The sequence below is a fragment of the Lampetra planeri genome, chromosome 30, assembly GCF_965212315.1.
Source record: "Lampetra planeri chromosome 30, kcLamPlan1.2.h2, whole genome shotgun sequence".
Lineage (NCBI taxonomy): Eukaryota > Metazoa > Chordata > Hyperoartia > Petromyzontiformes > Petromyzontidae > Lampetra > Lampetra planeri.
Window position 1 is genome coordinate 9,168,736 of NC_136136.1, and position 24,247 is coordinate 9,192,982.

At 50.4% G+C, this 24,247-nt stretch overlaps 1 protein-coding gene across 5 annotated transcripts in view; it reads left to right on the forward strand.

Moving 5' to 3' along the window:
• The window catches only part of AREL1 (apoptosis resistant E3 ubiquitin protein ligase 1), a 41,268-nt gene extending 17,465 nt beyond the window's left edge, over positions 1-23,803 (forward strand). For 4 of the 5 annotated variants that reach the window (XM_078608687.1, XM_078608686.1, XM_078608688.1 and 1 more), the window contains 13 exons: positions 6-289; positions 688-765; positions 1,996-2,137; positions 3,418-3,539; positions 5,056-5,131; positions 5,565-5,674; positions 6,615-6,794; positions 7,984-8,109; positions 9,271-9,400; positions 10,107-10,165; positions 10,614-10,703; positions 15,215-15,390; positions 17,107-23,803. In XM_078608687.1, the coding sequence (XP_078464813.1) occupies positions 6-289; positions 688-765; positions 1,996-2,137; positions 3,418-3,539; positions 5,056-5,131; positions 5,565-5,674; positions 6,615-6,794; positions 7,984-8,109; positions 9,271-9,400; positions 10,107-10,165; positions 10,614-10,703; positions 15,215-15,390; positions 17,107-17,209 (1,676 nt within the window). In that variant the 3' untranslated portion in view covers positions 17,210-23,803. Of the gene's footprint in view, positions 1-5; positions 290-687; positions 766-1,995; positions 2,138-3,417; positions 3,540-5,055; positions 5,132-5,564; positions 5,675-6,614; positions 6,795-7,983; positions 8,110-9,270; positions 9,401-10,106; positions 10,166-10,613; positions 10,704-14,039; positions 15,391-17,106 lie in introns of those variants that run through there. The other variant, XM_078608689.1, reaches the window with a different exon arrangement.
• The last annotated feature ends 444 nt before the right edge of the window (positions 23,804-24,247 follow it).

Genomic DNA, 24,247 nt, shown 5'->3' on the forward strand with positions numbered 1-24,247 from the left:
CACAGATGAGGAGGTGGCGCAAGTGGACAAGAACGTGCAGCGCACGGGCCTGTCTGTGTACCACGAGGCCTTCCTGCAGCAGGCGCCGAGCTACGCGCACGTCCACTGGGCCCTCCCAGACTGCGGGCCCCCCACGGGGCCCCCCGAGTCGCCCCCCGCCACGCCGGGACCCTCGGCTTCCGCGGCGGCGGCGGCCGCCACGTGGCCTCCCGCGTTGCCCACCTCCCCCACTGTGCTGGCCGACAAGATGAGGAAAGCCAAGAAGGTCTACTGCTACATCTCGCCCAAGGTGCGCGCGGGGTGGGAAAGGGAGAGGCTTGGAGCCAGGGCTGCCGTGATACGGTGATACTTGCAGTCAACGGTCGCGTGGGTTTTTCTCCGAGTCCTCCGGTTTTTCGCTCCACATTTAGAATCAACATCACGCGTTTGGAGTATTTGGCTGCTGTAAATTTCCACGTGATAAGCCACTTCGTTGAGCTATCATTTGTGGCCCGGTCGCTTCTAAAAAAGAGCTGTATAGCTCAGTGGGCCTTACCTGCTCAAATAAAACATAGTTTAGTTTACATTTCCAATATCGGATCCACCATGATCGCATTGGCCACGTTCCAAAGTTCCGCTGTGCTGCGATTATCGTTGCATCATTTTACTTTTGGAAGTTTTCTGAAACCCACGTCTTTGTGTCTTCAGCAACTCACCATCAAAGAGTACTACCTGCGGATCATTCCCTGGAGGCTGCTCACCTTCCGAGTGTGCCCGGGCACCAAGGTGAGTGAGTGCCTCTCGTGTGCCTGTATCGCGCCCAAACCAAGTGTGGCCCCACGGCTGCCAGGCAAAGCCCTCTGCTCTACTTCCATTGCCGTTCAGTGGAAATTCAGCGAAGAGAGTTTGAGTACGTGAATGAATAAATATCAAGCAATCGCAGGACTCTCTTGCATAATGACCGATGACAGTAATGAATATTTTAGTTGAAATCTTCAGAGATGGTCATTGATGTTTGCAAACCCTCAGACGGTACACAGGAATACTTCTATTATTTTTTACCTACGTGACTTTACCGAAAAAACCTCAAAGTATGATTCCTTGCAGTCACGAAAGCTTCAAATCTAGAAGTACGCTTAAAACCTCAACCGAAGACTGAGTAAGTCAGAAAGGCACAACAGCTGTGACAGCGTACCCAAACGAAAACGGTCAGTCCAAACAAGACAAAGCCAACGGGACAAAACGTCATAGACAGAACAAGAGATTCATCTTCTTGGTTCTTTCAGTAAAGTCACGTAGAAGGAAAATAATAAAATAATAAAAATAAAACATAATAAAATAATTCTCACGACGTTTCGGCCACAACGCAAGCAGCCGTCCTCAGGTGAAGAACAGGGCTGTCGGAAAGACAGCGTCTGAACGCATCTGAACGCTGTCTTTCCGACAGACCTGTTCTTCACCTGAAGATGAATCCCTGCAGTCACGAAAGCTTTAAATCGAGAACAAGAGATGCCATGCAAATGAGACCATATGAAGAAGACACAAAATAATCAGTCCTTGAATCGGATCGTGACTTCAAGTTGTCGCATGTGCATAATCCGTGTGTCGAACTTCTTTCGCACTCTACGTAGCCAATCGTGCTAGTCGGAGGTGACAGTGCAACGAAGGGGGGAAGTGGGGGATGAAATCATTACACATCCAGTTATTAACATCGTGATTACCGGTAAATTCAGCAAATTAATATATTGGTGGAACACCGGTGCGCCGTATAAAAAAAGCAAATTTTAGGCCATAATTATTAACTTTCCTGCGATTCGCAACTGGAACCCGGTCACAAAAATCTTGCGGGGTGTGTCAAAATCAGTTCTCGTGATGTAAAAGCAGTTGGAAGACAAATATCCGTAAAAATCGTGATTTTAGACCTTTTTTTATGGGGGACTCTGGTGTGTTGCGCTGCACCGGTGTACCGCAAAATACGTCCAAATGTTCTCTTTTGCTCCCCGCCCTCCCCCCCAGTTCCACTACTATGGCCGTGACGCCGCCACGGGTCTGCCGACGCTGGTGATCGACGACGGCACCCAGCCGCCCGCCGAGCTGGTGCTGCGCGACCGTAACGTCCTCGCCGCCACCTTCACGCGCTTCCTGCTGCGCAGCATCGGTGATGACGCGTGCTCGCACGCCCACGCACGCCCACGCACGCCCACGCTTAATATACTTGCGCACCTATAAACTTAAAAAAAAATATTATAACATATTATTTTACCAGGTAAGGCCCAATGAGCTATTAGCCTCTTCTTCAGAAGCGACCTGGCCACTAATTATAGCTCAGCGAAGTGGCTCGTCATTTGGAAATTTAAAGCTGCCAAATACTCTAAAGCGTGATGTTGATTCTAAATGTGGGGGGGGGGAAACTGGAGGAGCCGGAGAAAAATCCACGGGACCACAGTGAGGGAGACACTGCAAACTCCAAACATACAGGAGTAAGGGTTGGGATCCAACTCACGACCTCCTGTATACCAGATGAGGTAGCTAACATCTCACCACCGTGGCACCTATATGTGCGCGCGCGGAAATTCGTACACGACCACAATGGCCACCATTGACGACGAGGTTGCAGTGATGTCGCAACAGCACAAGCACCAGGCTAGGTGCACCTTGGGGCCACGTGATGTGTCAAAAGCCCCCTGACAGGAGATTACGGGACAGACCCAGGTATTGTGGGTTGACTGACTGAGATCATTCGGGATAACTTGCAGATGCGCACCACCTGTGCTTATACACACACTCATATGCAGTCACTCCTGTAAACACAACACTCATAAAATCACTGAGACTGACAAAGACAAAGCGCCACTGTATAGCCTTCACAATATGTTGGGGCAAGTGCTCTTAGCAGGCGCTCATGGAGGTCAGCACCGCAGATAGTGTGGTGGTGTATTGTGGTGTGCACCATGCCCAGCCACCTTTGTCTCCCCAGTGCTGAAAGGTCTCCACTGCACCACCGCTCCGCACGCTCACATTTTTCACTCAGACACAAAGACAAAGATCCTCCGTATAGCCTTAAAATACATTTGGGGCAAGAGCTGTTAGTGAGCACCTATGATGGCCGGTACGACACACGAGGGAGTGGGTGACCAGCACCACGCCCGGCCGCCTTTGTCTCCCCAGTGGCGATGTTTTTGCACAGCACACCAGGTACTCATTTGAAGCTGAGTCGACCTAGGGGAGGCCCACAACTGGTTCAGCTACTCATCACTGATGTCCCATAAAGGGGGATTGAACTCGGGTCGCTGGGGTCAAAGCACAGTGAGCGCACTCGGACACGCACACTCACGCACCACACTCTCATCACGCACACTCACACTGTGGCCGTGCGAGTAACCGCGTCTGTGACCACGCACCGGCCTGTGTGTGTGTGGGGCTGTGTGTCGGGTTCAGGCGGCTCGGAGACGTGCCAGGACAAGATGGTCTTCTTCCAGCGGGAGCTGCGGAAACTCCACGCGAAGAAGCCTCGCAACAAAATCTCGCTGCGAGTCTCGCGGCAATGCCTGCTTGACAGCGTGCGTCACCCATGCCGCGCACTGGCGAGACGACGCCTCTGCGTTGGATCCTTCACGACATCGCACGCAGTCACCTCTCAGTTGTCCAGCGCGATGGAGGCCACGTGGCCTGTAGTCCAGCAGTGTGGAGGCAGCGAGGGTTGGTGGATCGCACAGATTGTTGGGTGTCAAGGTGCCATACTCTGGCTTGCCAGTGAAGTCAATGTGGACTACGTACTTTCTATCTGTATGGGATAGAGCGTTGCTGCCTCGCACGTGTGAGTTTCGTCTAGGTGCTCATCTTTCCTCCCACACGTAAGCAGTCATTAATTGGCCGATAACACCTTCATACATAGAGGACCGCAGAGCTGGGTGCTGGCTCACCGCCTGGCTGCTGCTGCTGCTGCCTCTCTCGTGCCTCTGGGTTGTCCTCTCCCTTCCATAGTGATCGAATATTGTGTGGTAGGTTACAAGGTGGAATTGTTATCAAACAAAAACTCTGATAATGCTAAATTTATGTATACCTGTCAACCCCTTATCAGTGCCTACATTATTACAGACTCTCTTATAAATCTCAACGTTCATCCTACAAAGTCCCATCATAAAGGAGAAACACAAGTAGACTATATATATATTTTGCCGATATTGAAACGGCTGTACGCCGTTTGGACTTGAAAACAAGAATACGGTGAACCGTATGAGTTGACAGGTATGTATATGTAAAGTAGGCGACATCACTGAAAACAACACGGGGAGTTATAGGACAACAGACTGTTTACGTTTAACTATGTGAATGAATGCACATACGATACCTTAAATACAAACACCTGCTCGTGTACACACACACGATGCCCCCCACATCGCCTTTAACAGACTGCTTGGACAAGTGCTGTTAGCGAGCACTTATTAAGGCAGGCGCGGCGCACGAGGAGGTGGGTGGACAGAACCATGCCAACTAAACTCTGTCTCACCAATGATAATATTTGCAGACCAGTTACTCATTTTAAGGCTGAGTTAACCTTGTGGTGCCTTGGACAGGTTCAAATACAATTTCCACTGTTAGCTGTGGGGGGGGCATCGAACTTAAGTCACCAGGATCATAGCACAGTGTGGAATACTACACTATTGTTGCTCACAGCAATAGATAAAAAGACAAATATCCCCCATATAGCCTTTACCACGCTGTTGGGGTAAGTGCTGTTAGTGAACAGCTATGAAGGCCAACACGGCACACAAGGGGGTGGGGTGGTCAACACCACGCCCCCTTTGTCTCCCCAGTGCTAAAGTTTTCACATCGCACCAGGTACTCATTTGAGGCAGAGTCGACCTAGAGGATGCCCAAGGCCACTTTAGGGAATCATCACTAGTGTTGGCCGTGAGCGGGAATCTAACTCGGTTCGGCGGGTTCGTAGTGCAGCGTGCTAAATGCAGCGCGGCTGCCCCCCACAGCAATAGATACACACACTCTAACCCACACATGCTGCTCATCTGATCTCCTTTCTTCCCATCCCCGTGTCTAACCCTGCTCCTCCCATAGTCTGTAAAAGCAGTACGCAACTTCTCCTCGAACGACTGGTTCAGAAGTTTCGAGGTCACCTTTGAGAACGAGGAGGGTGAGTGTTACCTGGTGTACATGTGGGTGGGCGAGGGTGTGGGGTGTCATCTGGTGTACACATGCGTGGGCGATCGCGTGGTGGGCTTGACCTGGTGTACATGTGCCTGGGCAATTGTTCGAGTGTGATCTTGTCGACATGTGCGTGGGCGATCGCGTGGTGGGCTTGACCTGGGAGAACCAAAAAGAAGAGTGTGGATTTTCAAATGTTAACATCTGATGTCGTACATGAATCCAGCACCATACCACCCCCTCTCTCGGGCACTCTGCCAGCCTGAACAGGGCGCTCGCCAACATCACTTGCCTCGACGATCCGTATCGACCTTCGTGGCTCTCGGGTGCATTTTCGGGGAGCGCCACATTTTCTTCGGCCGCGATGATGTCCGACGTTTCGCTCCACGCGCTGATTTTTTGTTTGGTTGTCTCTTGCGCAGCCCTGGACCGTGGCGGGCCACGCCGCGAGTGGTTCGAGCTCATGTGCAAGGCCCTCTTCGAGCCTGCGAACAAGCTGTTCACGCACTTCGTCGACGACAACCAGGCGCTGGTGAGGCCTGCTGGGGGGTCTCGGGGTCGCAGAGTCCCAGCGGAAAGCCGGGCCGGCTTCACCGAGTGGGCAAAGCGGCGAATGTCAAGTCTGGAAAACGCAAAGAGGCGGCAAATTGTTTGAGGCAATGCTCACCGGCTGTGCCGCCTCCACCACGCAAGACATACGTGGTCTGAGTTGGTGAAGACGGGAAGCCGAAGATGTGGGATCGTAGAAGTACATTACAACATGGAGTTTGCTGAACTGCCCTCTGTTACCCACCACGCTGTTGCGCAGCAGCAGCAGCCTATAATGAACCCTCTGTGCTTGGTGGCCACACACCCGGACACTGTCCAAGCGCACGCCTGCTTAGCTTACAAGCTCCGATGAGATAGGGCGCACTGTGGGCAATGCGGTTTTGGGCTTCACCATCACAACAATGCCCTGTGAAGGGGTGCTCGTCGCACGGCCGTTAGCCGGAATTTTTAATCCTTAGAGCTAAAATGTTCCGACACTCGTGACAAGGCAAGTTTAATTTAATGGTTTCTTATGCTGGTGGCGGTGATGACAGCAGCTCGCTCGCTGCACATGAGAACCCCATTTATCCACGAGCGGCTGATGCCCAGATTCAAACCGGCTCGGTGTGAGCGACACTGAGCCGGTTAGACCCCCCACCTCGCTTCTGCGGCCGTCTGGAACGCTCTTCCGATATTAGGAAGCCACTGGGAGCGATGCACTTTAAAATCATTGAGATTGACAAACTCATTTGTTGAGAACTCCTTTTTGTATTTAATTTGTTGTCCTTCCCCTGCACCTCCGATGAACACGGTTGGCTACGTACGGTGCGAAAGAAGTTCGACATACATCCAAACACTTCTCCCAACTTGCGCAGTCTGGTCCAGCGAGCAGAACATCGTTGTCGGTGAAACTTTTTGGCATTAATTTTGGGTTTCCCCGGCAGGTGCATCCGAACCCACACAGGCCGCACCACATGCGCCTGCGTCTGTACGAGCTGGCAGGCCGCCTCGTCGGGAAGTGTCTCTTCGAGACGTCGCTGGGTGACACTTACAGGCAGCTGGTGCGAGCGCGCTTTACCCGCTCCTTCCTCGCGCAGCTCATCGGCCTGCGCATGCACTACCGGGTATGTGCGTGTGTGCGCTCGTGTGTGTGGGGAGCGGCAGTGTAGTGATTAGTATGCTGTGCTACGAACGTGGCGAACTCGAGGTCGATTCTCGTTCACGGCCAACACTGGTGACGTTTACCTGAACCAGTCCTGGACCTCCCCCGGGTTCACTCGCCCTCAAATGAGTACCTTGTGCGGTGGGTAAACATTGGCACTCGGAAGACAAAGGTGGCCCAGCGTGGTGTTGGCCATCCACCTCCTTGTGTGCCGTGCCGGCCTTCATAAGTGCTCGCTAACAGCACTTGCCCCAACAGTCTATATGGGGGATCTTTGTCTTCTCTTGGCTGAGGCCCTCTCTACCTATCGCAACACGTAGTGTTTGTGAGTCATTTCAATCGGCTGTAGATAACAGACAAGGATTAGATGTGATCGCATGAGCTGAGTGATGCCTCCTTACACATGTGATTTTCCATCCAGATGTTCGTTTTCTTTATTTGTCAGTCGAAGTTTCATTATTATTGTGTGCTCGTGTGTGTACCTGGTGCGGTGTGTAAACATCACCACTGGGGAGACAAAGGCGGCCGGCCTTCATAGGTGTTCCCTAACAGCACTTGCCCCAGCAGTCTGTTACAGGCTATACGGAGGAGCATTGTCTTTGTGCTGATGTAGCGGTCGCATATTGGTTAGCATACTGCGCTAGGAACCCAGCGACCCAAGTTCAATTCCCGCTCATGGCCAATATCAGAGACGATTACCTGAGGTCTCCTTCAGCCTGAACTGAACACCGGTTGCTTTGTGTAAACTTCACCATCGGAGAGACAAAGGTGGCCGGGGATAGTGCTGGCCACCCACCCCCTCGTATGCCATGCCAGCCTTCATAAGGTGCTTACTCTTAGGTTTTTTCGGTAAAGTCACATAGGTAAAAAATAAATAATAAAAGTATAAATAATAGAAATAATAATAGAAATAAAATCACGTGATTTATAATTTAATTTCTATTATTTCTATTATTTTTTCTTTTATTACTTACTTTTTACCTACGTGACTTTACCGAAAAAACCTAAGAGTATGAATCCTTGCAGTCACGACAGCTTAAAATCTAGAATTCATAAGGTGCTATTTAGCTAACAGAACTTGCCCCAAAACGTCTGTTAAAGGTTACAACGGGGGCTCTTTGTCTTGGTTGTTTGTGCATGCACGGGTGCAGTATTTTGAAACAGACGACCCCGAATTCTACAAGACGAAGGTGAGCTTCGTGCTCAACAACGACGTGTCGGAGATGGATCTCACCCTCTCGGAGGAGGTGTATGACGAGCAGGGCAAGTGTGTGCAGGTGTGAGCACGGGCACATGGGCGTGTGGGCTCGCACACACTCACTCCCCCCAACAGCATACAGGGCGTGTTGGGGGGAGTGCTGTGAGCAAGCGGCTGTGGCCACATTGCACACACACATACACGCATGTACACGGTAAATAAAAATATACGTTTGTTTTCACGCACCCTTATGAGTCTGGTCCATGACGAATGCGCCACTCTTGTCACACATGCACAGGGACATTGAAGTGTTCAGATGAGGATGTGTACGTGGGGCAGACTTATAGGCTTGAGAGCAGATGAGAGTGGGATTCCTCGTAACAATGCATTTGCACTGCGTCTCAGGATGATGCACAGAAACGGTGAGCAGATTACATTGATTGAGGAAGTCGTATCCAGAGGAAAAGAACCAAGTCTATATCCGAACGAGGCTGGTCTGTCGCCAATTTACAATCAATAACGCCATATATCCTTACCAGTTTCCCTAATGTGGGCAGTCAATCTAGTAGGCAAACTAGGTGCGACACAGGCTCCGCCTTGATGGTAGGCCGAGCAGTCCTGAGTGGGTGGTTAAGGTCGGGGTCGATTGATTGTTGAGATCGCGCGGGGTGATGCCGACATCGCTGACAGAACGACCTTGCCCAATGTCGCGCGGCTCTGTTCTCTGAAACGTTACTCTCCTCTGTTAACGATTGAAACGCCACCGTACAGTCTGTTCTCCTACAACGCGGTAGTTGCGTTCCTGAAGAACATCACGGTATGGAAAAATTGCGTTATAATAAATAACGTCGGGTAAAGCACAGTCCGCGATAACACGAGAGATGCTGAGGCAGGCTGAACAAATACTGAGGCATGTGGGTAGCATCTAGAAGCATCCAGCAGCATCCCGCCTTGTGCGACGCTGCGCCGAGGGAGCCATACAACCGCTTATTCCTACTCGCGTGACGTCGTTCCGTTCACTTGATCGTTATATATCCAATTTGCATCCACTTAAATAAATACGTGTTCCCTAATACATTCATTGCGTTATATACAATTTGCGTTCTTAAAACAACACGCGTTATAGAATAGACTGTACTTCAAAGTTTTGACTCAAGGGACCATAGCGGAGGGGGGGATCCGCACGCGCGCGTCTTGAGTTTGCCGCGTGGTTCTCGGCCGACGATTTTGCCCGGCACAGGTGGTGGACCTGGTGCCGGGAGGGTCGGGGATCAGCGTCACCAATGCCAACAAGCTGGCGTATCTCAACGTGTTGGCGCAGTACCGGCTCGCCACGCAGGTCCGCACAGAGGTGGAGCACTTTCTCAAAGGTGGGCTCCCCCTTCCCTTCGCTCGTTCTTTCTTTCGGTGTTGTCATCATCGTGAGACACGGTAAAATTATGTGAATCCACATCCCAATGCATTGTTGTCATGAGGAAATTTCACTCTCATCCGCTCTCAAGCCGCTACGTCTGCCCCACCATGTACACATCCTCATCGACGTCTCATCGCGTGTAATCAATCCGCTGCTGGATGAAGGCCTCCCCCAGCCGTCGACATCTGTAATCACCTGCACACGAGCCGATTGCATCGCTCCATCTCCTCGGTTGATGTTTCCCCCGGACGCGTCAAGCAATTGGCCCAGTGGCAGTGGATGGGTGGCACACAGCGCTGTACGTGTACATATAGCACGAGGTATAGTTATGACGTCACGAATGTATTTGTGTGTGTGTGTGTCCTCAAGGGTGCTGAAATTGCTTTAAAGTAGTAGTTTTTTAACATCGTTCTTTAACATCGTTTTCCGAACACCATTCTCTGGCATCCTGCGACATTGCTGCCCGCGATGAGCGTTCCGCGTGGAGATGTCTCCATGTCTACCTGTGATGGGGATCACAGCACAATCTTACGATAATTTACAATTACAAACAAAAGCCATTGCTGACTGGTGTAGCCTTAAGGTGTGTGACTGTGTTTCGCACCCTGCCCTGGAACCATTTCCTCCCCATCTCCCGTTTTTTCCTGCGCTGTCAATCACAGGACTGAATGAGATGGTTCCAGAAAACCTCTTGGCCATCTTTGATGAAAACGAATTGGAGGTGAGAGGACCGTGGGGTGGGTGTGGGGATGGGTGGGGGGGGGTTGGGCGGGGTGGGGTTGGTTGGGGGTTCACGTTGACCCGCACGCATCTCCGCAGCGTCGCTGCGCAACGAGGAAAACACACGAGAGTCGCCCTCGCTTTGCCCGCTGTTCGAATTTTGAACTTTACTAGAATGCTTTGTTTTGCACGAACAAAAACTCTGTCGTGTGCAGGACACTGTGCGTCCGCCCGCATTATTCTCAGGACGCGCTGTGAAGCTACCTTGTTCTGTATTGCGATCCCTCTCTACAACTTCAGAATCAGAATCTGTATTTATGCTGGAGGAATCCGATGAGCTACAGAGCTCTTGTTCACAGATGTCCAGTCATGACAACAACAAACGATTCAACCGCCTCTCTCTCCCCCCATTCCCCATCCCCCCCCCCCACCCCTGGGCCTCTCCCCAGATGCTCATGTGCGGCACGGAGGACATCAGCGTTGACGACTTCAAAGCCAACGCCGTGCTTGTCGGAGCCTCCTGGCATTTCCGCAAGAAGGTACTTACGTGGGGTTGTGGATTCCTCCAGTATCAATATTTATTTATACTGGAGGAATCCGATGAGCTGTAAAGCTCTTTTCCCCGGAGGTTCAGTTGGGGCACGGGGTCAGAACAACAAACAGTACAACAACACGATAGGAGTGCAAAGCACAGGAAAGGCACACAAATCGGCCAAAAACACACAAATAAAACTAAACCATCCCCATCCTACCAGACAAAGCCCACTGAGGTATTAACTTGTTTCTCAGAAGTCACCTGGCCACAAATGATAGCTCAACAAAGTGCGCCTTTTGGCGTCATCTGGTCCAACACCATGTGAGACTAGGCTCTAAGGAAAGCTGTCTCGGGTGTGGACCAATCAACTTCAAGGACAGTGCATACATTATCAGAGTTATGCTTTTTGTTTGCATTATGACTGCAGGTATTGTGGTCAATGCAAACATAACTCCTTGTAAAAAAGGTGTCAGTTTTGTTGCCAGATAAAAGGGTAAAAAACCAATTATCAAAGTGACTCATCACGTGGTAATTTATAGCAGCAAACTAATAATTGCTTTTGGGCGATGTACCGAGTGGACCAAAGGAAGACCCCAAGACTGGTGTGTATAGTTACCGCTTACCCGGCGATGTTGGCCAAGGCCGAGGTCACTTGGTTTGTATCGGGGCTGCTTTCACCGATGTGCGACGCAGAGACACGCGAACGCAAGCGCTCACGTGCGCCGACGTTCATGAAGGCACGTACACGTCTCCAAGCACGTGTGCTTAAAACAAACGTAGGTTCCCGTAGCCAGTGAAATGATTCGTGTTTCTTCTTTGGGGTTGGTCACGTGGTGGTTAGTTTTACGTCAGATTTCTTTGTAATTAACCCTCAACCACAGTGACACAATTGTCACGTTTACAAAGATATTATTGTTTATACCGTGTTGACGTATTGATCAAATTCTGACCAATACAGATCCTCAATGAAGATTGTTTTTATGTTTAGTTTGGTGTCTTTCCCCCAGGACCTCCGATTAGCACGGTTGGCTATGTGTGCTCCGAAAGAAGTTCAACATGCATACCTACAACATAAATACACATCGTATTGTTATTTAGAAGCTGTATACAGCTGAAAATGTTTCACGAGTTAATTTACTGTCCACCCATGAAGCTCAAACTAGATTTGAAGTATTCGTGACTGCAAGGATTCATACTCTTTGTTCTTTTTTGGTAAAGTCACGTAGGTTAAAAATTAAAATAAATTAAATCACGACGTTTCGGGCGCAACACAAGCGTCTTTCTTCAGGTGGGGATAACTTAGCGAAAGCACACACCGCTGAGACACACTTAAGCGGTGTGCTTTCTCTTTGAGCTTCATCAGGAAATTATCTCGGATATGGAGTGGCTGCTTCATCTGAATCTGTTAGTGTAACAGTTAACGCACTGCGCTACGAACCCGGCCAACCGAGTTCAATTCCCACTCATGGTCAACGCCAGTGATGATTATCTAAACCGGCCCATGGCCCCCCCAGGTTGACTCAGCCTCAAATGAGTACCTGGTGTGATACGTAAACATCGCCACTGGGGAAACAAAGGTGGCTGGGTCTGGTGCAGGCCACAACACCCCCTTGTGTTCCGTGCCAGCCTTCATAGGTCTTCACTAACAGCTCTTGCCCCAAAAGTCTGTTCAGGCTATGCAGGGGACTTTTGGATTGTGTATGGGTTTGTGCATGCATGTGTTGCAAGCGGTGGGGGAGTAGAGGTTAGCTTCCTCACACATTGACCCCAGCGACCTTGGAAATTGATATGTGAACCTGGCCTGGGCCACATCTAGGTCAGCTCAGCCTTACATTAATATCAGGTGTGAGGGTGTCAACATAAATACACAGTTGGACCATCACGGCACTGGCAGCACAACCTTCCTAACAATCAGTCAAACCAAGATTTGTAATGCGCCGCCATATTCAGAAAAAATTGGAGAAGCGCGGATGCCACTGAGACGATTCAACTAAGGCCCATACAGACGCGCTCCACGTGCCGTGCCGGGTGCATCGTGTGCAAAACCTTCTTGTGTTTAGTTGTCTTTCCCGTGGACCTCTGAGTAGCACGGTTGGCTACGTACGGTGTGAAAGAAGTTCAACATACTGTACATACATGCTGCGTGCCGTGCTGGGCGCAATGTGTGCTGTGCCGGCCTCACTGCCAAGACCAAACATGGGGTGCTGTTTGTTTTGTGTCTTTGCCAGTGATGTAATAACATGAATCGATTGACAATCCTTCACAGGAGTGGGAGGTCGCGTTCTGCCTGCGTCTCATCCAGTCCTGAAACTCGGCGAGGATTTTGCGGATAAATATTGGGCAGCTCGTTTTTGATTAACTTTTTTATTTATTGAATCCCTGTGGATGATGAGCCAAGTTGGAACGCAGCTGGCTTTCTGGCATTTCCATTTGTCTAGCAAAGCCCATGAGGGAGAGTGGCCTGCCCCACTCGGCCGTGTGGGTTTGATCTTCAGCTTCGTTTTGTCTACGCGACAGTGCGAAGAAAGACAAAAGTTGTCTGCGTGTGAACGTAGCCGACAGGTTGTCTTTCCAGAGACAACTCACGTACGTGAAAGGATGCATCACAGTCATGAGTCCTACTTGCTGTACAGCCATCTACTGGCCACCTCCTAGCCCCAGTAGGCTGGGAGTCTTATGCTGGCAATGGCTGCATCTCGTCATGATTCACTAACACCACCTCCCAAGTTTCCGTATAACTGCCATGGCCCTAAAAATACTCTCCACAGTGACCATATTTATTTTTTAAATACTCTAAATCTACTCTCGATATGTATGGATCTGTTAGAGGCCTTCATTTTAAACTTATCCCATACATTCTACTTTTGCCAACATCTGTAAAACGCTCAAATAAGCCTCGTAGAGCCGCGGGGAGCCTCACACAATCGCTGGATAGCAATGAATAAATATCACGTGATCTCTCCACTCGTTTCACTCGCAACAATTCTCAGGGACATCTGAATCCGATGACATAGTTTGGTGGATAGACCTCACATCTGCATCTCTTGCCTAAGGCTCTCTCTGCCCGTCGCAACATGTGTTTGTGAGTAATTTCCATCGGGGTAAAAGACAACGATTAGATGTGATCACATGAGCTCAGTGATGCCCCCTTGCACATGAAGCCAAACCGTCCTGTGTCGGTCTTTTTACCCATCTGCCTTCGTCATTTTTTGCCCAACTGCTGTTTATTTGGCTGCTCGAGTATCATTCTCGTGTGCTTGTGCGTGCGTGCGTGTGTGCGTGCGTGTGTGCGTGCGTGTGTGCGTGTGTGCGTGCACCCGTGTGTGCAACGGTAATGTAGCGGCGAGCACGCTGCACCACAAACCCGGCCACCCGAGTTCGATTCCCACTCACGGCCAACATCAGCGATGAATATCTGAACCGGTACTGGGCCTCCCTTAGATCGACTCAACCTGAAATCCGTACCTGGTGTGGTGTGCAAAAGACATGGAGCAACAGTATTCAACAGTATTCACTTACATGTGCGCGTGTCGATGTGTGTGTGTATATGTGGGTGTCGGCCCGGCCTCACATGAGTACCTGGTGCGGTGTGTAGACATCACCACTGGGGAGGTCACGTTTTGCCTGTGAAGATGTGTTTTGTTTGCTCATGCTCATGATGCAGTCATTCGGGACCAAGCTAACTCCAGACTGTTGTCCCACTGGACTTGAGAATCCGGTTTAACGTGGCTGGAACCCGGATTCCAACTCGGTCGTGTCAGATTGGTGCTCTGGTCGCCATTATGTGGGGGCAGTGACGCGGCCCAGCGGGAGCGCGTTCGCTTGTTACAGAGGTTTCGTGGTTTGACTCCTTTGGCCGCCCCGGTTAATACTGCGGCGTGTGTACCAACCGTAACAATACTACGCAGCGTCCGCTTCGCTCACAGCGGACGTGGTGCTGGCCGCCCCCCCCCCCCTCGCGTGCCACCACCATGCCGGGATTCAAAAGTCCTCGTCAACAGCACTTGCCCCAACAGTCTGTTAAGGCTCTTCCGGGGGGGATCTTTGTCTTTGGTTTGGATTGGCAACCGTCGGCTGTAGAGTCACGCTTGCACAGGGAGCTCATGGACAATTTCCAACTGTATCGGTCTGTTTCGATTTAAAGCTTTCGTGACTGCAGGGGTTCACCTTCTTGGTTCTTTCGGTAAAGTCACGCAGAAGGAACATAATAAAATAACAAAAATAAAACATAATAAAATAATTCTCACGACGTTTCGGCCACAACGCAAGCAGCCGTCCTCAGGTGGAGAACAGGTCTGTCAAGTAGACAGAGTCTGAATGGCACGCCCCAGGCTCCAAGCGGCTGCTTGCGTTGTGGCCGAAACGTCGTGAGAATTATTTTATTATGTTTTATTTTTATTATTTTCCTTCTGCGTGACTTTACCCAAAGAACCAAGAAGATGTATCGGTCTGCTGAGGCAACAACGGGTGACCTTTGTTGTTTCTCCGGTGCCGCCGCCGCCGCCGCTGGTGCAGGTGATTTTGTGGTTCTGGGCCGTGGTGTCGAGCTTCACGCAGGAGGAGCTGGCCCGCCTGCTGCAGTTCTCCACGGGCTCATCCTTGCTGCCCACGGGGGGGTTCGCTGCCCTCTCGCCGCCCTTCCAGATCGTGAGCTCGCCCAAGCACGGGACGCTGCCCACCGCCCATACCTGGTGAGCAGCCGCTGCGTGCGTGCATGCGCGAGTGAGGGTATTTAGGTTATTTGGTTCTTGTAAATTTGCACGTGATAAGGTCCACCTCGTTGAGCCTATCATTTGTGGCCAGGTCGATTCTGAAAAATAAGCTAATAGCTCAGTGGGCTTTACCCAGTAAAATACAAATGTAGTTTTCTTTTGTATTTGTTTGCTGACCTTTCCCATCCTTTGCACTCCTGTCGTGTTTTTGTCCTGTCTGTTGTAACCTTCTCACCCGCCCCGACTGGACATGTGAAAAAGAGCTTCATAGCTCATCGGATTCCTCCAGTATGAATACATATCCTGATTCTGTATACGTTTGTGAGCGTACATAGTGGGGAGCGGTGGCGCAGTGGTCAGCGCACTGCGCAATGAACCCCGGTGACGTGGCCAAGATCGGTGACGAATGCCTTAACTGGTCCTGGGTCACCCCTAGGTCGACAACCTGTCACAATAGCAGCACTGGAGAGACAGAGGTGGCCAAGCGTGGTGCTGGCCACCCACTCTCTCGTGTGCGCCGTATCAGCCTTAATCGGAGCTCGCTAACAACACTTGTCCCAACAGTCTGTTAAAGGCTTTCCTGTAGAACTTTATCTTTGTTTGTAAATTTCCAGCACTTTGTTAATCCACTTCTGGTTGAGGACCTCTCCAAGGGGTGTGGGTAGTAGGGGATTGTTTGACCATACTTCACCACGTTGGTCAATGTCGATTGGTGAAGGTCGGAGCCAAGATGTGGGAGCATTCTTTTACTCAGTGATTCATGTATAGATATCCCACAAAGATAATAGGAAATTCTAGATAAAACTATATTTTACTTCATGTCTACTTCATGGGACCTCCTTTGCCAGTACCAAAATATGAGAATAGGTTTTCCCCTTTTTTCTGGCAACAAAACAGGTGTTAAGATGTTAAAACTCAAACTAAAACCTTTTACAAGGAATCATGTCCGCATTAACCACAATACTTGTGGTCAAACAAAAAACGTACTCTGATCATATATGCATTGTCTTTGAAACTGATTGGTCTAACACCGTTTCGAGACGAGGCTCAAAAGAAAGCTGTCTCTGGTGTGGACCAATCAGTTTCAAGGACAATGCATATACTATCAGAGTACGTTATTTGTTTGCATTCTGACCACAAGTATTGTGGTTAATGCAGACATGATTCTTTGTAAAAGGTTTCAGTTTGGTGTTTTAACATCTTAACACCTGTTTTGTTGCCAGAAAAAAAGTGGAAAACCTATTCTCATGTTAATGTCTGCTTGTCTAGGCAATCTCAATTAACATTAAATTGTTTAACACTCTCCCCTGTCAGATGTGGCGCCATCATTTTCACATTATTCAATCAGATGTTGAGAACAAAATCCTGTGTAACTGATCCTATCATAGTTTCGGTACCGTACCCGTGTACCAACAAACCATGTAAGTCTGGTGTTAATTATATAAAAGCTATGGTATCTAGAAATACAAAGTGTTGGTGAGAGATGGCATCAAAAACAATCGCCATCATGACCCCTGAACCATTAATGATTCATTTATCTCCCGTGTGTTTGTGTTTATATGTCTCTGTTCACTTGTGTGGCTCTGTGTCCGCCTCTATATCTCCTCTCTGTGCCTCTGTGTATCTCCTATCCCTCACGTGTATCTCTCCATATCTCTCTCTCTCCTCGTTCCCGTGTGCGTGCCTCTCTCGCAGCTTTAATCAGCTCTGCCTGCCCACCTACGACTCTTGTGAAGAGCTGCACAAGATGCTGCGCTACGCCATTACGGAGGGCAGCGAGGGCTTCGGGCTGCTCTGACGGCCCCCTACTCTGCCCTGCCCTGTGCTCGCCTCCCCTACTCACCTCGTTGAGCACTGCCCAATCGCATCTCTGCCTCAACCTTCAACCGACGCAGCCCTGCGGCCTGTCATAACGAATGGCAGCATTACTCTGCAAGTTTGCTCCGCACGGCCGTTCGTTTGCCGAAAAGATTGGCCAACGTGCGCAGTGGCGTCGCCACTCGCCGGGAAAGCACGGCTGCCACCCACGGACTCCGTGGCGTCGTGCTTCGTCTTCCACAGCTGCTCTCCGACATCCGCAGCTTGGGGCTTGTGTGGCGCACGAAGCTCTCAGCCCCACCTCGCCTCCCTTCCTCCATGCCGCCGCCGGACAACTGGGATTGTGTTCAATCGCGATGAGGAATTTCGCAACATATATGCAAGCGAGGTGCGTGTGTCTTGTCAGACGTGTGGCAATTGGCAAACAAAATGGCCATCGTTTGAGGCACACTCTTAGAAACGACCGGAGACATTTTCGTGTAGCGCTCGTCTCCCCGTCGGTATAAGCGGTCGCCGTCAATTTTTTTATCATTACTTCTGCGATGTCTTCTTTAATGCTCCTCCACCAAATTCGACGACTCTCGCGGAAAGAACTCAAGTTTGCTTACAAAGAACGGATGGACGAGCGAACGGCGTCTCTCTCCCGTACTGCCTGTCTTTTACTCGGCGCGTGCGATCACGTGATTCGTGGGGGGGCGCTCCGCATGCAGCCGTTGCATGCCGTGCATGCGGGTTCGATGTGTACGTGGGGAGGACAACACGTTTTGATCAAGATGCTCCGAGGGAATTTGCGCAAAATTTCATCACCAATTATATCTCGGTCGCGCTGTCATCCGAGTCAGGTCACATGACATAAGCATGTCTTGTGGTCCACTGTATTGGCAGTTTAGTGGCGTTTTTATTTGTTGGTGAGCTAAGATGAGGATGATGAAATCACAGAACCGGTCTCTTAATGAGACACCAGACATTGCTGCAATTTAGCAATTTCAGCGTTTTCTACGTGACCATTTCAATTTCTCATTGTTAGGCTCGGCAAAATGTGTTTTATTTGATTGCTCACAATACCGTCATTGGTGACCAAGCTGACTCAAGACTATTGTCCGCTCGACTTGAGAATCTGGTTTAACGTGCCTGGAACCCGGATTCCAACTCAGCTCTGTTAGGTTGGCGCTCTGGTCGCCGTTGTGGGGGTGGTGACGCTGCCCAGTGGTAGCGTGTTTGACCGCTTGTTGCAGAGGTTTGCGGTTCGACTCAGTTAACTGCCCTGGTTAATACTGCGGCTTGTGTACTAACCGTAACAATACTACGCGCCGTCTGCTTCACTCACAGCGAACGTTAAAACATCCCGGTACGTCGTTTGCAAGAGTAGCAGCGCATTGTGTGGCCGGCGTCGTGGTTCACGAATTTTCCACATTTGAAAATTATCCGCAAATTACTTGATGGGGAATATCGTTGTCATCGGCATCGCAGTCTTGGGAGACCATACATTTCTTGTGCCTTGGAGGCGAGGTCTTAGCGCAACATCTGCTGTGGCTGTGAAGTCCAATCCGTGAGAGGCAGGCTCGGTCGCAGTTGTAAAAGTTGTAGGCCAGCCCGGATGTTGTGGTGGTGTCCTGCTGTTCCTTCCTCTTCGCTCTTTGCTTCTCGTTGATGTGCCAGAGTTGTTTGGTTTATCAGCAGCCTGCGGCAAAGTGCCTGTTGCCAGCAACGACGGTCCTGAGCCGCATCTCCCCAAGTGTTGGTGTTGATGGTGAAGGGCTTGAGGTCTTACTTGCAGACATCTTTGTAGCGTAGCTGTGGGCGGCCAATTGGCCTCTTTCCGGAGGACAATTCTGCATCGAGAATGTCCTTCGGGATTCGTCCATCATCCATCTGACGGACGTGGCCCCAGCCAGCAGAGACTACGCTGCCTCAGGCGAGAGTACATACTGGGTAGCTGTGCTCTCTCCAGGACTGCTGGATGCATGATCCTGTCCTTCCAGGTGATGCCTAATATTCACTCAGACAGCGCAGATGGAAGTTGTTTAGCCTCCGCTCTTGATGCGAGTATGTTGTCCAGGTTTCACTGCTGGTGACGCAGGCTCTGTACACTTGTACCTTTGTGTGGACTGTGAGTTTTTGGTAATTCCATACCCTAGATGTCAGTTTTCCAAAGGTGGAGAATGCTTTTCCGATGAAGCTGCTGAGTTCGGCATCGAGTGACAGGTTCTTGGTGATAGTGGACCCAAGGTAAGTCAAAGTGCTGCCAGCTGCCAGTGTGTCGTTGTTGATGGAGGGGTCTTGTGCAGTACACTGTACCACTGTTTTGGTTTCTTCAGGCTGATGGTCAGGTTGAAGTCCTGGCATGCTTGGGTGAAACGGTCCATTGGGGGTTGTAGGTGCTCCTGGGGGTGTGCTGATACGGCCGCGTCATCTGCAAACAGCATGTCCTGAATGAGGAGTGGTCGCACCTTTGCTTTTGCTTTTAACCGAGCAGGCTGAATAGTTTCCCGTCTGTTCTTGTGTTTAGGTAGATTCCCTTAGTGGATGTCCGAAAGGCTTGCCGAATGAGGAGGGAAAATAATATCCCAAACAGGGTGTGGGTGCCAGCACATGTCCTTGCTCAACTCCGCCACAGATTTTGAAAGGGTCTGAAGTAGACCCATCAAACTAGATGGTGCCTTGCATCTTGTTGTGAAAGGACTGAAGAATGCTGAGGAGTCTTGGGGCGCAACTTATCCGTTCGACCATCTTATTGAAACTGCTCCTGCTCACAAGGTTTTTTAAATCCTTTATATTAAGCTCACTTGCTTGCTTGCTTGCGCGCTTACGACCGTGCAAATCTTTCGGTCGTTTTTTAACCCACTTCCCGTGATCCAATCGAGCTGACATTTTTGCACACAGACTCGTTGTGCATGACAATTTATTTTCGTGAAAATTTTTTTCCCAAAATGTTACACTTTTTAGGAAAAAATAAATTATATTTAATTACCAATTGCTTAATGGTGGCAGGCAATCATCTGACCCATAGGTGGCAGCCATCTCAAGCCAGAGGACGCGAGGACTCTAGCCGCCACGCATATAAAGGATTTATAGTGAAAAACTTTGTTTTTACGGGTTAATTTTTTTGAGGTCAATGAAGGCCGTGTCGAGTGGTTTCCTCTGCTCTCTGCACTTCTCCTGGAGTTGTCTCAGAGAGAAGGTCATGTCCATGGTGGACCTTCCTGCTCTGAAACCTGGCTGTGACACTGGGTAAAGCTTCTCTGCGAGGACCTAAAGTCTATTTAGTGCAACTACTAGCAAAGAGCTTAACCAGTGACAATACTGGCATCTCTCACGTCCTGTGGGACAGTACCATCTCTCCGTCACAGACACAGGAGCTCGTGGAGTTGGTGAAGAGCAGGCTTCACAAATTTGAGGACTTCAGCTGTGATCCCATCACTGCCTGGTTCTTTTCCACTGGCCAAGCTGACGATTGCCTTGCTGAGTTCCTCAGTTCGTTCTGTGTCGGGCTCCTCCTTGGTGGGTTGATGCTCCACATGGCCGAATGCTGCGTCGGACACAGTATCTTTGCTGGCATAGAGCTCAGACTAGTGCTCTACCCAGCGGGCCAGTTGTTTTGAGCGGGCAGAGACTGTTTCTCCCGTGGCTGATTTTAGTGAAGATGTGCGAGGTGATGGTCTGAGTGCCTTTTTGATGCCGACGCACATGCCTCTGTAATGTTACCTGTGTCAGCTGATGTGTGGATGTCTTTGCAGAGCTGCAGCTAGTAATCGTTGTCACAGCCTATTGAGACTTGCTGGAGTTTCTTCCTCGCCGCTCTGAGAGCATTTAGGGTCTTGTCATTTCGGGTACATTTATAATTGGTGAGGGCAATGAGTTTTTCTTCCAGGATGGGAGTTCGTTGCATTGAATTGGCTTCAAAGCAGTCGTTTGACTTTCTCAGCTTTTTGCCAAAAGCTGTCAAGGCCGTGCTGTTCCATTTCTGCTGGGCATAGTGGGATTGGGGTATGTGGGAAAGTGATTCCTCTAGGGCATAGGAAGGCTGCAGCTTTTATTGGGTCAGCTGTTTTGCTGCTGTTGATGCGGGGGGCTCTTTCATGTTTGGCTCTGTGTATCTTTTTTTCTGTAGCTTGACTCTCCAGCACACGAGGGAGTGGTGAGTGTCACAGTCGACACTGTGGAAACTGCGGGTTTGGAGAATGCCTGGAAGATCGGCTCGTTGTGTTAGGATCAGGTCCAGCTGGTGCCAGTGATCTGACCGTGGATGTCTCCAGGTTTGGTCTGGAAGTCTGAGTTGGTGATGCATAAGTTGTGGCATGTGCAGAACTTGGAGTCGCTGGACATTCTCATCCTACTCTAGCATTCAAGTCACCAAGCAGGTAAAGCTGTTCATGTTTGTGTTGGAGCATACACGCTCACCAGGTGGACAGGTCCCATGGTGGTGTTCAGCAGAGGGCTAATATTCTATCTGAGCCACCTGTGGGTGGTTGTATTGCTTCCAGCAGGGTGTTCCTGACCGCAAAACCCACTCCATATTCCCTGGTTTCCTTGGGGGGCTTACCCTGCCAGAAAAAAAAGGTGTAGTCCTTTTCCCTCCGGGAGCCTGATGAGTGGAGTTGGGTTTCCTGTAGGGTGCAAATGTCAATTTGTTATTTCTGGTGTTTGTTATTTATGCAGGCATCGCTTATTTCTAGTAGGTTGTCGGTTAGTACAGTTGGCATAGTCCCGACGTTCCAGCATCCCAGACGTAATGCTGGTGTCTTCACTTTCGCTGCACAGTGAGGCTGGAGTTGCCTCTCCAGGGCACGGAAAGCCTGGGCAAGGTGTATGGAGGCCCTGTGTTGCCCAGGCAACATGGCTCCCCTCTCGGCCTCCCTGGCGTAATCCAAAGGAAGGGGGGTGGCGCTTGGGGGTAATCGGGCGGTGGCGCTGGTGCTACTCTCGGGTCCACGCTCGACTCGTTTGGCTCGAGAGAAGCGATATGGTAGAGAGGAGATCTCCACAAGGCCTCACAGCAGAGGTCGCAAACGGGTTTTGATTCCTTACCCGTACCCGGCCGCACCAGGGTCGCAAATGGGTACCCGTACCCGGCTGGGTACGGGTAGCCGGGTATCGGGTAGGGTACGGGTATCGGGTACCCGGTTGCGACCTCTGCCTCACAGCCTCGATCTTGCTTCGCGCCTCGCCTCCATGGGGTCTGGGGGGGCGGCCGGGCCGGCCCGGTGCCACCTCGGCCCGGGGAAGGGCCCCGGTCAACAGTCCGAGCTTCGCTTTACACAGCCATCGTCCGTGTTCTCTCACCCGATGGGGAATAATACCCAGCAGCAAACGTCGCCTCCCCCACGACGGCAATGTGGCAGGAGCCTCCTGAAGGCGAGTCGTGAGTGTAACAATGAAATAATTACGAGTCCCTGAGCCACGATGGACTTTTCGACTTGTTTTAAATGTATACTCGCATGTTTTACTCGCATAGTAATGATCCCAGTTCTCCTTTTTGAATGCATCTCAGTGGGCATTCACCAGCTTTAAGTGAAGTTTCCAAAACGATGGCACCTATCATAGACTGTAGTCGAATAAGCACATTGACATCAGGGATTTGCGTGTTAATAACTAAGCCTATACATATCAACCTGTATGTACTTTTAAGTGTTCCGTGCTCGAAACACCTCAAACCTCCCTCTCTCGCCCCCCCCACCCACGTCTTACCACGCACTGTGAACTATATTTCGTCGTGGCCACAGGTGGTAATTGATGTCACGTAGGGATGCTCTAAGCATCAATCTGCAAAGCATTCGAGCAAACTCGGCCATGGCGTCAAGGCGGACAGGACGATACTTGGCAGATTTGTAGGGGGTATAACAATACAAAAAACCCACCCCAACGGCAAAAAATATATATAACAAAATACATCGGAATGGTGAAAAACCTAACCTTGTTAAATATTGTTTGTAAAATTTTCAACCGCTTCGGGGCTAGTCCACCTATGAAGGAAAGAAAGGGAGGTGGGGAAGGTGGGTGCCGACTTATACGGGGCAAAAACCACCAAGTTGAGTGGCCACCATTTCTTGGGATAAGAAACGAGCTGTGCAGGGCCTGGCACCCCCCTCTCGGCACGGCTTGGCTCGGCACGGCTCGGCACGGCTCGGCTCGGCTCGGCACGGCTCGGCACGGCTCGGCTCGGCTCGGCTCGGCACGGCTCGGCACGGCTCGGCACGGCTCGGCACGGCTCGGCTCGGCTCGGCACGGCTCGGCACGGCTCGGCTCGGCGGTCTGCGTTGCAGTGGCCGTGGAAATGCAGCACATTTCTCTGGGACTCGCGGGAACGACTGTCCGAGCTTCCACAACAGCGAAGGTAGCACAATCACGAGCTGCTGCTGCTGAAGGGGTCACTGGATTTTATCGGAGTTTGATCAGTCAGGGGAGTAGGGGGGGGCTCACGTGTAATTTATTACATTCCCATTGCATAGAACTTTACAATGAACTGTAATTTTAATGTTGCACAGTCGCTTATTTTTTTAGTAATTAAAAATTCCAACTACAACGGAATGTGGCAATATTTGAATGAGCTGTGGAAATAAAAGCTATAATTACATGTGTTTGCACGTTTTAGTCGGGGTACAGTGAGAGATTTTAAAGGCTCGAGTCGTCGATCTAAGGCATTTGTTCGTGTGTGCACACTGGACCTCACAATAGCAACGTGGAATTTCCACCACTTGCTAAGGCAGTTGTCGTGTGCGCACACTGGATCCCACCATAGCAACGTGGAATTTCCACCACTTGCTAAGGCATTTGTCGTGTGTGCGCACACTGGATCCCACCATAGCAACGTGGAATTTCCACCACTTGCTAAGGCAGTTGTCGTGTGTGCACACTGGACCTCACAATAGCAACGTGGAATTTCCACCACTTGCTAAGGCATTTGTCGTGTGTGCACACACTGGATCCCACCATAGCACCGTGGAATTTCCACCACTTGCTAAGGCATTTGTCGTGTGTGCACACACTGGATCCCACCATAGCACCGTGGAATTTCCAC